At 36.4% G+C, this 21408-nt stretch overlaps 1 protein-coding gene across 2 annotated transcripts in view; it reads left to right on the top strand.

Annotated features, from left to right (window-relative positions):
* The window catches only part of LOC111156618 (coiled-coil domain containing 171), a 284698-nt gene that overhangs the window by 22374 nt on the left and 240916 nt on the right, over nt 1-21408 (top strand). For both annotated transcript variants that reach the window (XM_022517612.1, XM_022517611.1), the window contains exons 4-6: nt 2692-2882; nt 4972-5103; nt 14297-14443. In XM_022517612.1, coding sequence (XP_022373320.1) covers nt 2692-2882; nt 4972-5103; nt 14297-14443 — 470 coding nt within the window. The remainder of the gene's footprint in view (nt 1-2691; nt 2883-4971; nt 5104-14296; nt 14444-21408) is intronic.

Genomic DNA, 21408 nt, shown 5'->3' on the forward strand with positions numbered 1-21408 from the left:
TGGGAGTTTCCTAATAAATGGCCCAACCATATCCTTCTCCAGTGCAGGACGACAGTTATCAAGCCTCCCTTTCAGAATCTAGTGTTGGCTATATGAGTGTGTCACCTTTACAGTTATTTTAATTGAGAGAACAGAACTAAGAATTACCAGATGCTTGGGGAAAGCCTCTAAAATGGAGAGAAAAAAATAATAATTTGGAAGAATCAGAAACTGCAGGGGAAAAGAAGATTTAACAAACAAGGAGCATTAATATCTACAGAGCTGAAAGAGAATATATTTTATCCATGAAGCAAGAATCAGATGCTATAAAAAAAAGGGGGAAGCTCTTAGAAATTAAAAATATGAAATCAGGAATGAAAAATATCAACAGAAACATTGGGAGATGAAAATGGAAGAAATCTCCCAGCAATTAGAGTAAAAAAAGCAGAGGTAGAGAAACAGGAGAGAAAAGGCAAGAAAATTTGAGGGTCAATTTGAATAATAGGTAATATTGAAATAAGAGATAAGAGACAAAACAGGGAGGGATAAATCCTCTATGAAATTACGCAGGACGTTATCTCAGAACTAAAGGTTACGAGTTGCCAGATCGAAAGGGCCCATTGAATATTCACCACCATGACAAGAAATAGACCCACCTGAGGGCAAAGCATTATGCAATTTCAGAAAAATAGAGACAAAGTGAAGATCTCAAAGCTTTTCAAAGAGAAAAGACACAAAAGAAAAATAGGCCACATGCAAACGAACGGGAATTAAATGGCTTTAAATTTCTTGCCTATAATCTGGGATGCTAGATCATGGAATAATGTCATGTCGAAAGAATAACTGAATTAGGGGAAACTTTTTTTTTAAGATTTTATTTATTTATTTGAGAGAGAGAGAGAATGAGAGGTCAGTAGGAGAAGCAGACTTCCTGCTGAGCAGAGAGCCTGATGTGGGACTTGATCCCAGGATCATGACCTGAGCCGAAGGCCATTGTTTAACCAGCTAAGCCACCCAGGTGCCCCTAGGGGAGAATTTTTGTGCCTCTTATACCTTTGACTATTGAAACTTTTGTGTTTGAAACACAAACATTGTTTGTTTATTTTAGTTTCAGAGGAAGAGTTTAGTGATTCATCAGTTGCACGCAACACCCAGTGCTCATCAGAAGTGCTCTCCTTGGTGCCTGTCATCCAGTTACCCCATCCCCCAGCTATCTCCCCTCCGCTAAACCTCAGTTTGTTTCCTAGAGTTAAGAGTCTCTTATGGTTTGTCTCCCTCTCTGATTTTGTCCTTTTTTATTTTTCCCTCCCTTCCCCTATGTTCCTCTGTTTTGTTTCTTAAATTCCACCTGTGAGTGAGATGATATAATATTTGTCTTTCTCTGACTGACTTATTTCACTTAGTATAATACCCTCTAGGTTGCAAAAGGCAATATTTCATTCTTTTTGATGGCTGAGCAATATTCCATTGTATTTATGTATGTATTATATACATATTATTATATATACATGCGTATATGTGTATATATATATTCCACATCATCTTTATCCATCATCTGTTGATGGACATCTGAGCTCTTTGCATAGTTTGGCTATTGTGGACATTGCTGCTATAGACATTGAGGTGCACGTGCCCCTTTGAATTACTATATTTGTGTCCTTTGGATAAATACCCAGTAGTGCAATTGTTGGGTCATAGGGTAACTCTATTTTCAACTTTTTGAGGAACCTCCATGCTGTTTTCCAGAGTTGCTGCATCAACTTGTATTCCCACAGTGTAACAGGGTTCCCCTCTCTCCTCATCCTCACCAACATCTGTTGTTTCCTGACTTGTTAATTTTAGCCATTTTGACTGGTGTGAGGTGGTATCACATTGTGGTTTTAATTAACTTTAATATACTTTAATATAACTTAAAAATAATACTACTAACTGTGGCTTTTTTTTTTTCTATTTTGGTTTGTTTAACAAGTGTGTTTGTGTGTATTTTCTCATTTTATCTTCACAACAGCTTAACTAGGAGACATTTTATTCCCACTAAAGGTTAGAGAGTCAGAGAGGTTTAATCAGGTGGTAGGTGAGGGAGCCAGACCCATAAAGGGTTCCATTGCTTCTTTTCTAGATGTTGAGGTGAAGCAGCAGCTGTAGTGAGTTGAGAGGTGTTAGTTAATGTCGGGGTAATACTAGGATGAGAGATGTGTTGAGCCTAACCTCGGTAGAGTCAATAGCTCGAGTTCTGAGGGCTGGACCAGTGGCTCCCAACCTCAGTTTTGTGACAGCCTCATGTGTAACTGTGTCACAACTAATTTCTTGCCAATAGTCAAATATCAAAATTTGTAATCTATTAAGTATTTTACAAAAGTAGTCCTATAGACCACAGTTTAAAAAAACACACAGCGTTTGATTTATTTTCTTGAATAGAAGAAATGTAGTAGATTTGCAGTTGGTGAAAGAGGTGCACCCAAACATGGGGACATAGCCTACCATTTCATGCAAAATCACCTAGGTCTGGAGGGGAAGAAGAGATTGAGAAATTAGAGAATGGATTGTTCTGGAACAGGGAGTTTTTCTGAGTTGACTGGTGTGAAGTGGTTAAATGTTTTCTTCAGAGATCAAGCTGTAAATGGAATCAACTCCAGCGCCTAGGTGTTTGAATTCCTAGGAATTTAATTTGTGGTTATAGGCATACCCATTATTCTTTAATATTTTTAATAGCTCAGAATGCAGAACTTCAAGGAAAGGCAAATGAGATGGAGAAAGCATTCCAGACTTCCCAGCTGAAGTGGAAAGAAGAATGCAGAAGATTTGAACATGATTTGGAGGAAAGAGACAATATAATTCAAAGTTGCAATCGAGAATATGATTTACTTATGAAAGAAAAAAGCAGACTAGAAAAAACTGTACAGGTAAATTATTATTTTTTAAAAGATTGATTTATATCAGAGAGAGAGTGAGAGAGAGCACGTGGGCATGCACATGAGCTGGGGGAGGGGTAGAGGGTGAGAGAGAATCTCAAGTGGACTCCCTGCTTAGTGTGGAGCTGGACCTGGGGCTCGATCCCAGGACCCTGAGATCATGACCTGAGCCGAAACCAAGAGTTGGATACTCAACCGACTGAGCCATCCACCAGGTAAATTATTTTTATGAAATAATTTTTTTAGATTCATTGAGATGTATTACACATTATTTGAACTTATGCTTGGAAAGGAAAGTATCTACCAGAAATCAAAGAAAATCTGATTTCCTCCTGCCCACCTTCCCTTACTCCCTCTCTTCTTTCCTTTCAGGGGCATTTTTATGGGTCTCTTTTGTAATATTTAACAATATATTGATATGTATGCTGTTTTCTTTTGTGAAAAAGGTTGAGATCTCTGGTCAAGCTAGAAGAACTCACTTATGTGAAAGTATCAGAAAATGAGAACCTCTTGTCCTTTAAGTTTAGCCATATGAAAGTTTGGAATTTTAGAAATGTGGGCATTAGATTTTAGTCTTAGTATACAATAAATATAAAAAAATTACATATCTGATATGGATTTCATTATATATGTAGAGTACATTCTATATAGATAAGACATGAAAAATATTTGGTGACCCTTTACTGAAATTATTTGAGCTATTTATTTTCCATTTTTTGTTCTTTTTTTTCTTTATCTCTCTAAAGTAAAAGTATGGTTTAACTTGAAGTTGCCAACCCCTTAAAAGATAGATTTTGAATTGCTTATATTTGTCATTTTTTCTGAAGCACCAGTTTAAATTAAAAAAAAAAAAAAACAACAACAACATGATAGAAACGCTTTTATTTACCGCTGGTGTATATGGGTTTTCAGAACTCTAGAGAAACGAATCTTTATTAGAGGTAAGTTTACACAAGCATTTCCTAAATGTGAAAGTTTCAGTACAAGGTTCCATGGCATTGTCACCAGATCTTCTGATTTCCTCCATTTCAGACACAGTTTGTCTCTTCCTTTAGTGTTATGTTCCCAGGTCCTTGAACAGTGCCTGGTGTGTGCAGGGGTTCCCCCATCTGAATGGGGGTAGTTTAGGTGGCTCCAGGTGCTCCGAGTTCCTGGGCGGCTGTGTATCACCTTGCTCATGTAGAATGTCTAGAGCTACGGGGAAAGAAGCATAATGGCCGCGGCATTCCTTATAGTCAGTCAATCAGGCACCTCAAGTTATAAAATCTTTCCGTGATCTGGCTGAGCTGCTTGATAAGAGAACTTTGCTTGATTTTATGCTACTGGCTTTGAGCTGATTTGTATAGACTAAGTAGGGGAATATAGGGTTCAATAAGCATCATACTGTTTATCCCGAAGGGGGAAAGGCTCAATGCCCTTTGTGAAGACTTTCCATTAGTGAAAGTTGTAAGGGTAATATTCATGATGCAGATCCCAGCTACTGTTTATATGGACACTGAAGGCCTTCCCACCTTCTCATATCAACCACACAGTCTTTCTCCTTGTGTTAATGGGAACTTAGTTTTAAAGGGGGCTTCTTGCTTTAACCAAGTTAGATCTTATAAATGTAGTACAACTAGGAAAACCCAAGAAGAAAAGTCTTTTGTGAGTATTATCTGTAGAACAAGAAATTAGTCATGGCCCAAACCTTAAAAATTTTTTGACTTTTAAGATGTTTAACACTTTAGTGTTTCCTTATCCTGATCTGTTGCACGAAATATCTTTCTTATCACTTTTGGTCAATACAGTGTATTCTGTGAGTTTTATATGTAAATTACCAGGGTTGATCCAAACAGTTTGTTCATAGGTAATTAGAACTTCCCATATTATCTACTTTACATAGAAGATGTACATATAGATTACATATAATCTACATTCTGATGATCAAAATATATTATAGTTCTATTAATGATTTTAATATAAATTATAATGAGTTTTAGCTATAGGTAAGGAGAACCCTTGGTACAGTTGAATTGGGGAAAAAGGAAGAAAGATGACTTTCATTGATCAAATAGTAAAGCAAGATTTTATTCGTATAAAGGAAGCGTTGGAAAAACATCAGCAGGAGAAGAATGAGATGGAGTCTCATATCAGGGAGACAGCACTGGAGGAGTTTAGATTACAAGCAGAACAATGGGAAGCAGAAAGAAGAGAGTTACAATTTATAGTACAGGTATTTAAAAAATAATAATTCAGTTCCTTAAATGTGTCTTTTTAATGCTTAGGATATTAAATATTGCATTAGTGCAATAACTGGCTAGTTTACTCAACACAAAAATGATTCCTAATCTTTGATCTGTCTAAGGCCATGTTTCATTTGGGGTTACATGACAATATGGGCAACTCTTATGAGCATATACTATCTGAATTAGAGTTGGGTGACTTCTGTTGCATAAATTATGTGATTTTTGAGACATATGTACATTTGGTATTTTATTTTTCCAGTTTAAAATATGAGACTGTTCACAGCCTTTAACAGCATAAAGAAATAGAATGATTGGCTTTTAGATATTAAAGGATGCGTATAAATTAATATAGCATAGTGATTTTTCAACTCTTTTTTAAAGAAGAGCAAATTTTTTTTTTTTTAAGATTTTTTTTAATTTATTCATTTGACAGAGAGAGAGATCACAAGTAGGCAGAGAGGCAGGCAGAGAGAGAGGAGGAAGCGGGCTCCCCACCAAGCAGAGAGCCCGATGTGGGGCTCGATCCCAGGACCCTGGGATCACGACCTGAGCTGAAGGCAGAGGCTTAACCCACTGAGCCACCCAGGTGCCCCTAAAGAAGAGCAAATTTTTAAAAACTTTTTATTTAAATTGAATTAACGTATGATGTATTACTAGTTTCAGAGATAGAGATCAGTGATTCATCAGTCTTATATAACACCCAGTGCTCATCACATCATGTGCCCTCCTTAATGTCAGTTACCCAGTTACCCCATCCCCCCACCCACTCCCCTCCAGCAACCCTCAGTTTGTTTCCTATGATTAAGAGTCTCTTATGGTTTGTCTCCCTCTCTGCCTTCGTCTTGTTGTTTTTTTCTCCCTTAAGAAGAACAAATTCTTTTTTTATTTTTAAGATTATTTATTTATTTATTTATTTATTTGACAGAAAGAGAGAGAGAGAAAGAGCACAAGTAGGGGGAGCAGCAGGCAGAGGGAGAGAGAGAAGCAGGTTCCCTGCTGAGCGAGGAGCTCTATCCCTGGGACCCCAGAGATCATGACCTGAGCAAAACGCAGCTGCTTAACGACTGAGCCACTCAGGTGTCCCAAGAAGAGCAAATTCTTAATCATGTCCTATTTACTCCTTTTCCCCATCACACAGAATCCACAAGCCTTCAGATAGTCTGGTTGGAAAATAACTGATTATACCCAACCCCCATTGTAGATGAGCAGATGGAGATTTATGATTTACTCAGATCATAGTCTGAGTAATTAATGTGGGAAGAGACTACCAGTCACCAGATTCTCATTTTGGTGTATTGTGCATTTTTTTCAGGAGATTACATGTAAATTATTTTGAAAGAGAGAGAAGAGAAATTTAAACTGTTAATTCACTGACCAACTTAACTTAAAATTTAAAATAAATTTCTATAATTTCTTCTATTACTTATTTGGTTATAAGATATTTTCTCTGTATAAAACAACAAATTGAAATACAGTCTTTGTAGACTATAGGCACACCAAGGTACACATTCTTCACAGAATGAAGAATATCCATCTAAAATGAATTTTGGAGTAGTTTTATGTTAGAAACCACTCTGCAAGACAATGGCAGCCCAAAACATGCAGAGAATAAGAGCCACCTTATTTCTTTAAGAGTGAAAGCAGTGGAAATATTGAATTCGTTAACATTTGTAAGTATTCAAAATACCAACAAATCCACAGCTTTGCCAAACCTTTGGTCTTGGATGTTGTTTTCTTACCAGTCACTCCATTTGTAGAATCTGGAAAGATATTATAGTCATTCTTTACACCTCTTGGTATTCTTAGAGTCTGTTTGTAATTTGTATCCCTTCCTTTCTTCCTTTTTCTCTCCCTTCTTTCTTCCTTCCTTCCTTCCTTGTACATACTGAGTTTCTGCTATGGGTGCTGAGGATACAAAATTGATAAGACCCTTGAAGATCTTAAAACAGAGAGACATGTAAAGAGAGAAATTGGAATATAATAAAAGTTTGAACAAAATACTATGGGGTCATGAAAGAGAAATTGATTAAGTGCCTAGGAGATTGGGGAAATCATCACAGAATGGCTGACATTTGAACTGTTGTTGATAATTGTCTTAAAGTCTACCTGAAACAAACAAGTAAACATAAGTAAATGAAAATAACCTCTTCATTTCTGAACACTCAGAAATCTCCAGTGCCAATAGTCAGAAGCCTTAAACTTGTAAAATATGATTCAGAAGCCTTTATATTTAAATGTGGGAGTGATGCGATTTTAGATGCAGTTTCTTGGTCAATCCTATAAACCTTAGATGAAACGTATGTGACTTTATATTATGAAGTACTAAAGGAATAAAGTGTTAGTCTTTTTTTTTTTTTTAAGATTTTATTTTTTTTTAAGTAATCTCTACACCCAACATGGGGCTCGAACTCACAACCCTGAGATTGAGTCTCATGCTCCCCCGACCAAGCCAGCCTGGCACCCTGGTATCAGGCTTTAATTATGTATGGGAAAGAATAGGGAATATACTCCTTAGTTACTATGACCTTTTGTAAGATAATTTTTTAAAGGTTTTATTTAAATTCCAATTAGTTAACATATAGTGTAATATTAGTGTAAGATACATTTTATTGTATTGTGTCACTGAAATGTTCGGAGCTCAGTCTCTCAATTTCCTGTCCTTTTAACATTAACAAAATAAAACTGTTTTTCCTTTTTAAAGCAAGTTTAAGAAACTATTTGTATTTTTTTAGAAGTCTTTTTTTAAACAAGTCGAGGGATAGATTGAAATTCTCTTCTCTGTTGGCTATTGATGGATTTAGGTTTCCATCGTATAATTAGATGTTAGTATGGTATAGTGTTCTCTTTGTGTAACTCTCTAAGGGAATTCAGCTTTTAAAATACGTTAAAAAAAAACAAAACCCTCCTAAGTGAAATCCCATCTTTAACAGACAAAGCAGGTGTAGTATTTCTTTCATCTGGGCTTTAGAATTCAGTCCCACTACTAAAAAAAATCTTAATTTTATGCCATGTCTCTTTTCTTTCCTAGTAATTGAAAAGCTAAATAGAGGTGTACTTCTCTGGAATATTAATGGGAACTCTGCAGTTACCTCATTTAAAAAAAGTATTTCTCATTTTTTTAAATGCATGTCCTCTTCTGATAAACATAAAAACTCCATGTCTTCCTTTAGCACTATTTGAAATTTCAAAACAAATCAAAGCCAATTTAATTTAAAAACAAAGTATTTATATTGATTTTGAAACACATATTCTTATTTTTTATCTCTGCTTATTAAATTTTTAACTTAAAATGACTCTGTTATGTTTTTATTTTTCTTCATTCCTGCTCTAGCAATAGGAATTTTGAGGATGCTTACTTGCTTTTGTTTTTAAGACTTTATTCATTTATTTGACGCAAAGAGCATTAGCTTGGGGCGGGGGAGGGGAAGGGAGGAGCAGAGGAAGAAGGAGAAGCAGGCTCCCCACTGAGCAGGGAGCCCAGATGGGGCTTGATTCCAGGACTCCAGGATCATGACCTGACCCGACCTGAGCTGAAGACAGATGCTTAACCAACTGAGCCACCCAGGTGGTGCTTCAATGTATAATTTATCAGTAGGATTGAGAGCATTTAGAAGATGTATATTTTTTCGTATTTGTTTCCCAAATTCTAGAACTCAACCAGGGAATAAAATGATCCTTTCCTCCTTCATCGACTAAATTCAGCTTAAGTGTCTAGTGATAAAGAGATGGCAGAGTCTGTAATGGCAAAACTCATGAGGAATGTAGACTGAAAATAACAACATACACTGAAGAGGAGGGAGAGTGGGGACGCAGTAAAGAAGGTATCAGGGTAGGCTTAGGCATTAGTAGGCCAGATGTTAGGGAGTGGAGGGCAAGGTGTGGAAGAATGACCCCATAGACACAGTTATGATCTAGGGACAGCTTGGAGGAAGCTCCACTGGGAAGGAAGTATTTCAGAAGTTTGCCTGAAATGGTCTAGAGCGGCAAGGAGCATTTCTTTGCAGTTACCTAGGAAACTGCCCACTGGTACCTTGTGTAAGAGAGCGGTATAGATAGTGACTCAGGCGCTGGGTATACTGCCTTGTTTCCAATCAGGAAATAGCTTTATAGTCAATTCATAAAATGACTATATATTGTGCTCACTGTAAAAAAATGCCCTCATCTAGGGAAACTTAAAAGCAAAAGTGAAGGTCCTATGACTCCCCCTCGAATCCCACTCCTTATCTAAGGGGATATAAACATTTATCACTGTATTACATAAACGGAATTCTATTTCTTGGTGTGTTTGGTGTCCATCTTTTGACATCCTTGTATTATTCTTGTAGGGTTTGCATGGTTTTCTGCCATGTGGACATTCCCAATATGTATTGAGGAATCCCTTATTGAAAGACATTTTATTTCCTTCAAAAATTTTTTGCTCTAATCGAGATTTGGGGTGCCTGTCTGGCTCAGTCCATAGGGCATGTGACTCTTGGCTTTGGGGTTGTGAGTTCATGCCCCGTGTCGGGTGTAGAGCTTACTTTATAAATTCTTAAAAAGATTTTATTTATTTATTTGAGAGAGAGAGACAGAGAGCATGAGAGGGAGAGAGAGCAAGCATGAGCAGGGGTAAGTGCAGAGAGAGAGGGAGAAGCCGATTCCCCACTGAGCAGGAAACCTGATGCAGGGCTGTATCCCAGGACCCCAGGATCATAACCTGAGCCAAAGGTAGACATCCAACCAACTGAGCCACCCAAGCACCCCAAGCTTACTTTAAAAAAGAGAAAAACAAACAAACAAACAAAACGGAAGAAATGATTCACTAACATTCCTGGCCATATCTTTGAGCTGTAGGACAAGTGATTGAACTGTGTAAATGCCTAAACGTATCACTGCTTAGTGTGCAAGCTTATGGATTCATCATGATCGGTACTACACAAAGTACCATTTTATACTTTGTGGCTGCAAACACTATTTCTTTTTGTAGAACTGTGCTGGCTTTGGGGATTTCAGGAGATAAGCATGTACTAGGTTGGGGTGGTAACTAACTAAATTGATATATTTTGTGAGGTAGGGAGGAGGACTACTTTAGCTCTGATAGGTTTCTAACCATACTTTTGTAATTCTTCAGACCTAAAAACTGTATTTTGGAGTCTGAGAAATGTTGTTTATATAAAAGTTACATATAAAAAATTATAGTTTGGGGGCTATGTTTCTGAAACATGTGGACAGAAAGCAAGTTTATTTTCTAGTAGTGTAATGTGGTTTCCTGTGATGGTAAAAGTCAGTTCAAAGCCTCATTTTAAAATATTTTAAGTTCAACACCTCCCTCTAGTGGATAAAAGAAAAACTCCTTCAATTTCCATTGTCCTTAATAATGATTGTGTTACACACCCACACACATCATACTTACTTTTTCACTGTCAGGATCCCGGTAGCTTTTTGTTTTATTACAAAATAAATTCTGTGACAAAATTTCTAAACCTTTATTTGCAAGGAGAGAAATTATTCTTGATATATAACTGCATGAACTATTTTATAACTCTTTTGGAATTTTCTTATATGTTATTTAAAGCACCCCAGTCTTGGATTGTGTTGATAAAACCATAAACTTAAAACATACAAACAATAGCAGGGGTTAATATAACCAGTACCTGGCATAACGTACCATATCATTAAATACTAAAATTTATCATCAAGATCATGTTTGTCGTATTTGTTTCAGAATTAAAAACAGACAAGCAATAAATTGCTACATTATTAAGACTGACTATTCTGAATTACTTCATTATCCCACCATCACCCTATTCACAAAAGATACCAGTATTCTGAAGTTAGTGTTTAGTATTCTGTCTGTATACATTGACAGTGTATCCAATTATTTTGTTATTTTTTGTGTTTTAAAAATATACATAGAGTATTGGAAGGTATGAATCTTTGTCCAGCTTATTGTTCTCACTTGTGCTTTTGAGATTTTGATAACATATCAAACTGATAAATCTTGATGCTAAATTGACAAGGATACAGGAAATGATGATTATAACCAATCTCACTAATGAATATACATACAAAAGTATTATATAAAATATTAGCCAAGTCAGTGCAGCAAAATATGAAAAGATATAAAAGACCTTTATACAATAAAATGCCGAGTTTAACATTAGAAAATTAATCACTGTTCATTTGAAATTAATATAATCCCTTAACTATATAAATTTCTTGAATATGTAAACAGAATTCCTAAAAAATCTACACTATTTGAGAAAGACAGTTTTTTAAATAAAAACTGTGTATGTGTTTTTATATGCATATCCAAAGATATATAGTAATTGTCACATATTAGTGATTAGGTGACCTCTGCATTGAAACTGGAATTGTTAGGTCAGAAATTTCACCTACATCTTGAAAGACTTTTATTTAAAAGCCATATTACTATAAGTAATATTTAATATAGGCCAATTATCATAAAGTTAAAATATCACCAATGAATAGAATAAGCTCTAACTGATCCATCACTGATTTTCCAGGTGTTCCTTTTTATAGGATTAAATCGAAAGTGTTACGGAATGATGGACATGCTCTTTGTTTAGTGTAATGGAAGGACTGCCTGTTGTTTTCTGTACTGTTTGCCATTGGGAATCACAAGTCATATTTTCTTATAAGTAAATTTCATGAGACTTCCTGAATAATTCAGTTTCTTTTGCTTTAATAAGTATTATTTGAAATAATTGCCATCAGCTACAATACAAGCATTTTTGGTTATAGATTTTATTTTGTTTTTATTTCAGATTATTTGGTTTACATTGTGATTAACCTTGTAAATTACTGTTTATTCATTTAAAAATATACATAGTACTTTGTGTGGATGATAGAAAGTTAGAGATGATGTGGCAGTCAAGAGGGCATATAATTTATTTTAATTTTTAAAAAAGATTTTATTTAATTATTTGCAGATAAAGGGAGAGAGCACAAGCAGGGGGAGCAGCAGAGGGAGAGGGAGAAGCAGGCTCCCCGCTGAGCAGGGAGCCCGATGTAGGGCTCCATCTTGGGACCCTGGGGTCATGACCTGAACTGAAGGCAGACACTTAACCAACTGAGCCACCCAGGTGCCCCAAGAGGGCATATAATTTAACAGTGAATTTAAATTGACATTGGCGATATTAAGTGGTTGAAGGAGGGGAGTTATCATGCAGAATAAAAATAGTATCTTATATTTGTATACTGCTTAATGCTCTTAAAAGTACTTTTGTATATGAAGGTACTGTTATGGTGAACTTAGATTATGGCTATTCATAAAACCATTCACTCCTGAATCCACACTGCCATTAAATAACTGCAAGTGCTGGGGTGCCTGGGTGGCTCAGTGGGTTAAAGCCTCTGCCTTTGGCTCGGTCATGATCCCAGGGTTCTGGGATCAAGCCCCGCATCAGGCTCTCTGCTCAGCGGGGAGCCTGCTTCCTCCCCTCTCTCTGCCTGCCTCTCTGCCTACTTGTGATCTCTGTCTGTCAAATAAATAAATAAAATCTTAAAAAAAAAACACAAAAAACTGTGAGTGCTGGCTGCTGGCACACTTTTGCTCTGTTGTCCAGGTTTGCTCTTATCTGTTCTAGTTTAAGGATTGAAAATGTGTGAGGAGATGAGTTTCTGTATATTAAGATGTTTCCATTACCTGAAGAAAATCATTCTTAAGAGTTCATGGGTAGTCAGCTACAGAGTGGTAATTTCATGAGTGAGGGGTATGGAGAGAAGGAATTATGTGAGGTTTTGTTCTTCATCCTTTGACTGTGGACGGTACTGCCCCGTGCTTTCCAAGTTAGAGTCTTTTAGAGAGAATTGTATTTGGTGCTTGGGACATTCTCAGTCATCTTCTGATGATACCTTTTGAATGGCTGGCAATACTTGAAACCATTTTGGATCCATATGTGTGTGTCTGTCCCGGAATAAGATTGTGCTGGTGAAGGAAGGTGAGAAAGGACTTGCCTCAGAGACCTAAGTGGGAACAATGAATGTAGACATTGACCTGTGGAAAATACTTGGATATGCGTGTTAACTTCCTCTTTGAACTTTCATAACGTTCAACTCTGATTTCTGAGTTTAGTTGGGAAGGGAGATTGAGAGATTTCAGTAGAACACTACCTGATGTTATTTTTCTTCCAATAATACAGCAAAGATTTGAAAACTTGAAAACTGAAAGAAATGAAACACAGCCATCTAGTGGATGCAACTCGAAGAACCATAGCCATAGTTAAAGTACCAAGAGCTCACATAAAAACCTCTCAAGGGCCGTTATCAGGCATTCAAGCTAATCACTTCTCCTCACACAAAGGAGCCATGTGCATCTGTATTACAAAATATTTAAAAATTTTAATGAGCAGGGAAAACATTATAAATGGCATTTGGACTACAGCATTATGTAAATACCCTCAGAGGTCAATTGAACTAGTCTAACGTTATAGTATGTTTTATACATTTTCAGCCGTAACATGTGTTAACCAGAGCTCTAAAATTGTAAAACTCCCATAACTCTTTTTTAAAAATTTTATTTTAAGTAATCTTTGCATTCAGCCTGGGGCTCAAACTCACGACCCTGAGATCAAGAGTTTGATGCTGTACCAACTGAACCAGCCAGGCGCCCCCAAATTATAAAACTCCAGTCGTGCTTTTTTGAATATGTGTATATTCTGAAACATTGCTGGAATATCTAGATCTCTTTTGCCTATGAGAGCAAGTGTCTATAAGGTCCTTGAACAACATGGGTTTGAACTGTATAAGTCCATGGATTTTTTTCAATGAATATGTAGGAAGGTTTTTTAGAGATTTTAGACAATCTCAAAAAACTTGGAGATGAACTGTGTAGCCTAGAAATACTGAAAAAAATTAAGAAAAAGTTAAGTATTATAAGAATACAATACATAATACATATAAACCTAGAAAATACGGGTTAATTGTGTTATCAGTAAGGCTTCCTATCAACAGTAGGCTATTGGTAGCCAAGTTTTTGGGGAGTCAAAAGTTATATACTCATGTGTATAACTGCTCATGTGTGGGTGTCCCTAATCCTCATATTGTTCAAGAGTTAACTGTATAAATTAACCTATTTTTGTGGTTGAAGCACGGGTTTACTCACTGTCTTCTATGAAATACATTTTTGTCAATGTTGGCTTATAAACTGTATTGATGCAAAAACGAATTACTTTCCAGGAGCAAGATAATGCTGTACAAAATATGCACAAGAAGGTAGAAAAATTAGAAACTGAGCACATGGACTGCTCTGATCTTCTACGGCGACAAACAAGTGAACTTGAATTTAGCACTCAACGAGAAGAACGTCTTAGAAAAGAATTTGAGGTATATTTTTTCATTCTTTTAAAACATACATATGTTGTCCAGTTAGTAATTTAAGGTCAGAAAAAGTTTTACTCTGCTATCAAATATAAAACTTTTTTTTTCAGCATTTATTTGTGTTGAATATCTGGCTGCTTTGAAAACTTTGTATTTGAGTAAATTATATTTTGCCCCTAATTTTTAAAATCTATCCATTTTTAACAGTTAATTCCCATGGAATATTTGGAAAGTTTGAGGGTAATTGTTTGCATGATAAGATTGAGGAAGCAACTCAGGAAAGGATTTTGTACACATAATATTAAATTCTAATATTGTAGATTGGATCATATACTAGCTGCATGGTTTTGTGGAATGCATTTCAGGTGAGACTTTAGATGGGAAAGAAACATCAAGTTACAAATGAAAGTTATGATTTTGATGAGAGAATGATATAATCACCTTAATTTTGAGAGAAATCTATTTGTTAATTCTTTTTAAACTTTCCTTTTGTTTATGGGAAATTATTTCAATAGGTAAAGAAGTTTTGTCTTAGACATAATTTATAATTGTAATTAGGTAAATAAACATTTATAAGGAGAATTCAGTGATGAAATCCAGAGCTAATCCAGTTAAACTCACTGCTGTCATTTAACATTGTTCTGGAAGTTTTAGCCAGAGAAGTATATGATGGCAGAGCAGCAATAAGAAGTACAGTTGTTGGAAAGAAGGAGGCATGACTCTTAACATTTTCAGGTGATGCACTTATACTGTAAATAGTCAAAAAAATCAACTTTAGAATTATTGACACTGGTAAGAACATTCAGTAAGGAGGCCAGGAAGAAAAGAAAAGTAACAATTTTATTTACATTCTTATATTCCAGCAATAGTCAGAGAATAAAACGTGTAAAAAATTTTCTTCACCACCGTGACAAGAATAGGAATATAATTAACTACAGACACATTAAAAAGTTACCAGATTTAACTGAGAGTCTTCAAAGAAAATGGTGAGACATTTTGGAGATACTCAGTACTAAAAAGATATGAATCCTTCCTAGATTATATTATGGGTTAAAATAGTTCCAATAAAAAACTCAGTGGAATTATTTTGGGAATAAAGATTCAGATATTCATGTGAAAGACTAAAGAGCTACTACACAAGAGTCTCTCATACATTTTTAAAAAGATTTTATTTGGGGCACCTAGATGGCTCAGTTGTTCGGTGTCTGCCTTTGGCTCAGGTCATGATCCCAGGGTCCTGGGATGGAGTCCCATGTCGGGCCCCTGCTCAGCGAGAAGCCTGCTTCTCCCTCTCCCACTCCCCCTGCTTGTGTTCTCTCTCTCACTCTCTCTCTGTGTCAAATAAATAAAATCTTAAAAAATATTGTATTTATGTGAGGGAGAGAGAGAGAGCGAGTGTGAGCACCTGAGAAGGGGGAGGGGTGGAGGGAGAGGCAGAGAATCTCAAGCAGAGTCCGCTCTTAGCATGAACTCCAATGTTGGTCTCCATCCCACAACCCTGAGATCATGACCAGAGCTGAAACCAAGAGTTTGATGCTTAACTGACTGAGCTACCGAGGCGTCCCTAAAATATTCTGTTAAGAGAAATGAGTGGAGACTTACTATATCAGAGGTTAATAGCTATTATAAAGCTTTAGTAATATATCAGTGGTGGTTTTTTCCTTGTATGCAACAGAAACCAACTTTGGCTAACTTCAATAGGGAATTCACTGGAGGAATATGGGAATCACATTTGCGATTAGGATGAAAGTTGGGGAATCATGCTCAGAAATGAAACCCAGAGCATCCCCAGACGTCTTGGGAACAGAAATGATGGAGGAAGTTAGGATGAATTGATATCAGTAATTTTCATTTTATTTGTTTACCAGTAACAATTGGTATCATTCTTTTTGTCACTTTAGGATTCAAATCCCAAAGAGAAAATATTCGATTGAAAGAGGTGGTTTGCCCCAAATAAATCTCTCTCAAGTCTGCTAAAATTAAAGCCCCCCCAAAAGAAATTTTTTCTTTTTTTTAATTAATTTTTTATTATTTTATTAACATGTAATATATTATTAGCCCTAGGGGTACAGGTCTTTGAATTGCCAGGTTTACACACTTCACGGCATTCACCATGGCACATACCTTCCCCAGTGTCCATAACCCCACCACCCTCTCCCTCCCCCCCTCCCCCCGCAACCCTCAATTTGTTTTGTGAGATTGAGTCTCTTATAGTTTGTCTCCCTCCTGATCCCATCTTGTTTCATTTATTCTTTTCCTATCCCCAAACCCCACGTTGCCTCTCAACTTCCTCAAATCAGGAAGATCATATGATAATTGTCTTTCTCTGATTTACTTATTTCACTCAGCATAATACCCTCTAGTTCCATCCACATTGTTGCAAATGGCAAGATTTCATTTCAAAAGAAATTTTTATAAAGAAAATTCAGTTTCTGGTACCAAAAGAAGGGGAAAAGAGATTGTTGAGTGGCCAAAAAGTACAGTTACTCTAAGACCAGATTTTCCATGGTACAGATTGAAAGGCCAGTAGTAGACTTGTAGAATATATATAAAATCTAGTATATGAAGATACCACTTTAAATTAATGAGGATAGGAAAGATTATTCCATCATCTTGAAACATGGTTAACTATTTAACTATTTGGTTAACTATTTAACTAAAATAAAATTAGATTCCCAGCTTACATCATATTGTAAAATAAGTTTCAGTTGGATTAAAAAGAGTAAAAATATTAAAAAGCTAATAAAAAAGAAAAAAAAGTGTTTTTTGCTCTCTGAGTCTAGTATGACTTGTTATTAATCATAAAAGCAGAGGAGCAAAATCAACAGATTTATAGCTTTGACTAGGAGAAATTAAAGTCATATATATGTAAATTCTTCACTTCAAATAAAATAAAAAAAAACACATGAGAAAAATATTTACAGCAAAAGGTAGATCTATCTCTGTCTCTACATCTCTTTATCCAAATTCTCTCCACTATTTGGTAAGAAAAAGGAGAAAACCTTTATGAAAAAAAATCTACCAAGGACTTCAAAGAAGATGTGAAAGATGTTCAGATGAATAGCAAACATGAAAAATGCTTGACGTCAGAAAGGCTGTAACAGTCATGATACCAAGACTAAAGAAAAGGTAGCACCCAGTGTCAGTGAGGGAGCTGTTAAAAGTTCCTGGGTCTTGCTGCTGAGAGGGCAGGTGGATAAAGCCTTCCAGGAGCTGTGTTTGGCAAATTTATGTGGTCTTCATCAGAAAATCATCACACCCTTTGAGGCCTCCAGCTCATGGCTCAGCCATCACCTGGGACTTCATTTTCCTCTGTTGGATCTCCTGTTTCCTAGGTCCCTGTGTGTTTTTTACGCCAGTGGCGTATGTAGTCTAGTAGCTGCTAAAGAAAGGGTATATGAGAGCCCAGTTTTAGCTGATCTTGTGTTTCTGAGTGTGATTTTTATGAATAAAGTATTAGAGTAGATATAATTTGGCCAAATATAGAATTTTAGGTTTAAAGTCATTTTCTCTTAATATGTGAAGGCCTTACCTTCCTCATTCCCAGGCTCTTCTGTTGCTGTCGAGAGGCCTAATGTTATTCTGGTTTGTGTTTCTTTGATAGTGATCTTCCTCCCTCATTCTTGTCATCTCTGTAAGTTTTCTTGGTCTTCTGTTCTTTTCAAACTTTTTTTTTTTTTTTTTTTAATGGAAAGCTTTAAACAAACATATTTTAAAAAGTGAACAGAATAGGGACGCCTGGGTGGCTCAGTTGGTTGAGCAGCTGCCTTCGGCTCAGGTCATGATCCCAGCGTCCTGGGATCGAGTCCCGCATCGGGCTCCTTGCTCGGCGGGGAGCCTGCTTCTCCCTCTGCCTCTGCCTGCCACTCTGTCTGCCTGTGCTTGCTCTCTCTCTCTCTCTCTGACAAATAAATAAACAAAAAATCTTAAAAAAAAAAAAAAAGTGAACAGAATAGTATAATGAACCTAATGTATCCATCACCAGCTTCAACAATGATCTATATATGGCCAATATTTTATCATTTATGTCCCCACTCACTTTTCCCACTCCCATATTATAGTGAAATGAATCCCAGTCACAGTATTTTAACTATAAATATTTATTACAATTTAAAAAAAATGAGGGGTCTTTATTTAGAGTCACGTTTTCAATATTAAAACTAAATTAACAGGAACATCACTTAATAAAATCAAATATCCAGGCTTTATTCAAATTTCAGATTGTTCCACAGTTTGATATAAATGGTGTAAATGTGTGTAAATGCAGTTTGAGTCAGAATTCCAGTTGCACATTACAATTGGTTGATATTTTTTTTCTCTCTCTTTTAAAGAAGATTTTATTTATTTATTTGAGAGAGAGAGATTGCGTGCGTGAGTGGGGAGAGGGACAGAGGAGGAGGGAGAGAGAGAAAGAGAGCACACTCCATACTGAGCTCAGAGCCCTACACGGGAGTCGATCTCATGAGCCTGAGATCACGACACCGAGATCACTACTGGAGCTGAAACCAAGAGTCCGTTACTCAAACTACTGAGCCACCCAGGCACTCTGGTTGATATGTCTCTTAAATCTCTTTTAATCTACAAATTCTTTGTCTATAGCTTTCTTTTTTCCTTATATTTGTGAGGACACCAAATTATTTGTGCCATAGAGTTCCCACTGACTCTGCAATTGCAGGACATCAAATATAAATAATGTTTCTTAGTATAGATCTTTTTAAATTCATGGTGACCATTTTAGTTAGGGAATACATGCCCTTTATTTGGAAGAATTCTCTTGTGTTATTCTCTTGTGGAATTTTTTTCCTCAGGGCTTTCGCTGTTCTTTCTCTCTGGCTTTTATTATTCAAGTGTCAGATCAACTGGATCGATGGTTTACTTCTTTTGCTTTTCTGTTGTCTTTCTCTTTGTCTTTTTGTTGTGGCTTCTTGGGACATTTCTTGACTTGACTTTCTAATCTTCTTATTGAATATTTTCCTTTTCATTTTTAATTTCTGAGAGCTCTTGTTCTCTGTACTTTTTTTTTTAAATAGCATCCTGTTCCTATGACTACTGTATTCATTTGTTTGTTCAGTAAGTATTTATGGAGAGTATTAGGCACACTTTTTGGTGCTTGAGGCATTAGCAGCGAACAAAACAAAGTCTCTTCCCTCTTAAAGCTGACGCTCTAGTCAGGGAGAATCACACATTAAATGAAACAAAGCATGATAAGCCCTGTGGAGAGTAATAAAGCAGACTAGGGTTGGGGTGCTTGGGTGGCTCAGTCGGTTGAGTGCCTGACTCTTGGTTTCAGCTCAGGTCATGATCTCAAGGTCGTGAGATTGAGCCTTGTGTCAGGCTCCATGTTCAGCCGAGAGTCTGCTTGTGATTCTCTCCCTCTCTCTTTGCCCCTCCCTCCAACTCTATCTCGAATAAATAACTAACTCTTAAAAAATAAAGCAGACTAGGGGAAGTAATGAGTGATGAGACAGGTGGGTTACCCTTTTATGTTAGTGGTCATAGAGGGCTGACTTGATAAGACGGCATTTGAATAGAGACCCAGAGAAAGAAAGGGACAGCCATGTGGATATCTGGAGGAAGAGCATTTTGGGTAGAAGATATAGAAAGTGCAAAGGCCATGAGATGTGAGTGTGCTTAGAAGGTTTGAGGAATAGCTAGTAGGGCATTGCAACTGAAATGGAAAGGCTAGTAGGATAGACAGAATGGTAGGCAGATTTTACAGTCTTGATGATCTTCTGTAATTCATGGTAAGAACTTTGAGTGAGATGAAAGCCATTGGAAGGTTTTGAGTGGAGGCCTGACATGCTTCCTGTTTTTTGTTTTAAAAGCATTGTTCTGTATATTCTTTAGAGAATAGATTGTAAGAGACCATTTAGGAGACTATTATATTTACCTTGATGAGATATATAGTGTAGAGGAGTTTGGATTTGTATGTATTTTGGAAGATAGAACCAATAGAATTTGCAGATCAATTGGACCTGGCTTGTGAGAAAAAAGGAGGAAGTAAAGGATAAGGCCAAAGATTTTGCCATGAGCAAATGGGCGAATGGCCTTGCCATTTACTCAACTGGCAAAGAAGGCAAGTGGCATAGATTTGGGAGAGGTCAGGAATTTGCTTTAGGTATGTTACATTGGCATGCCTGGTAGCCATTCACATGGAGATGTGGAGTAGACAGTTGAATACGAGTATGGGGCTTCGGGAAGCATTACTGTAGGATAATAGGGAATTATGGCAGATATTTCACTGTACAACTTTGAATGTCATAATCTGTAGGTCTTCTCTGCATTTCTGTAGTTTCTGCAGAGTGCTCTGCTATTTTGTCTTTGGTGGTTATAACATGGAAGAAGGACATGGAGAAAGAATCTGCATATTATACTGTTCGATACCCAGACTTTCCCCTGGTTTCAGCCTTGTGTACCCCTCGCCCCCCACCCCCTCTCTGTGTATCCCTGTGTGCAGCCTCTGGTTCAGATTCACATCTTCCCGGTAATAAACCTCCAGTTTGTGTAGTGGTTAAGAAAGGGTTATTGTTTGGCTGCTTGGCGTGGAGGTGGGCATCTGGAGGTTAAACTTACTTCTCTCTCTCTGTCAAATAAATAAAATCTTTAAAAAAAATCTTATGTTTATATATATGTTTATATGTAAATTTATATATTTATTATATAAATTTTATATATTTATTTATACTTATTTATAAAAAATTTATGTTTATTAAAAATATAATATATACTTGTATATTTATATATTTTTATATATTATATATTTATATATCTTATACTATACACACACACACACACACACACACACACACACACACACACACACAAACATACAGCTTTGGTCCAGGCACATTAAGAAATCCATTTCGTGAAATGCAACTGTTAAAAAGCTTCACTAAAATTTAAAATATTGATTGGGCTACATGTCTATTATGCTAGTTGCTTTACTCTGATATTACTGACAATAAATAATG

The sequence above is a fragment of the Enhydra lutris genome, unplaced genomic scaffold (genome assembly GCF_002288905.1).
Source record: "Enhydra lutris kenyoni isolate GAN:26980312 unplaced genomic scaffold, ASM228890v2 scaffoldscaffold47, whole genome shotgun sequence".
Classification (NCBI taxonomy): domain Eukaryota; kingdom Metazoa; phylum Chordata; class Mammalia; order Carnivora; family Mustelidae; genus Enhydra; species Enhydra lutris.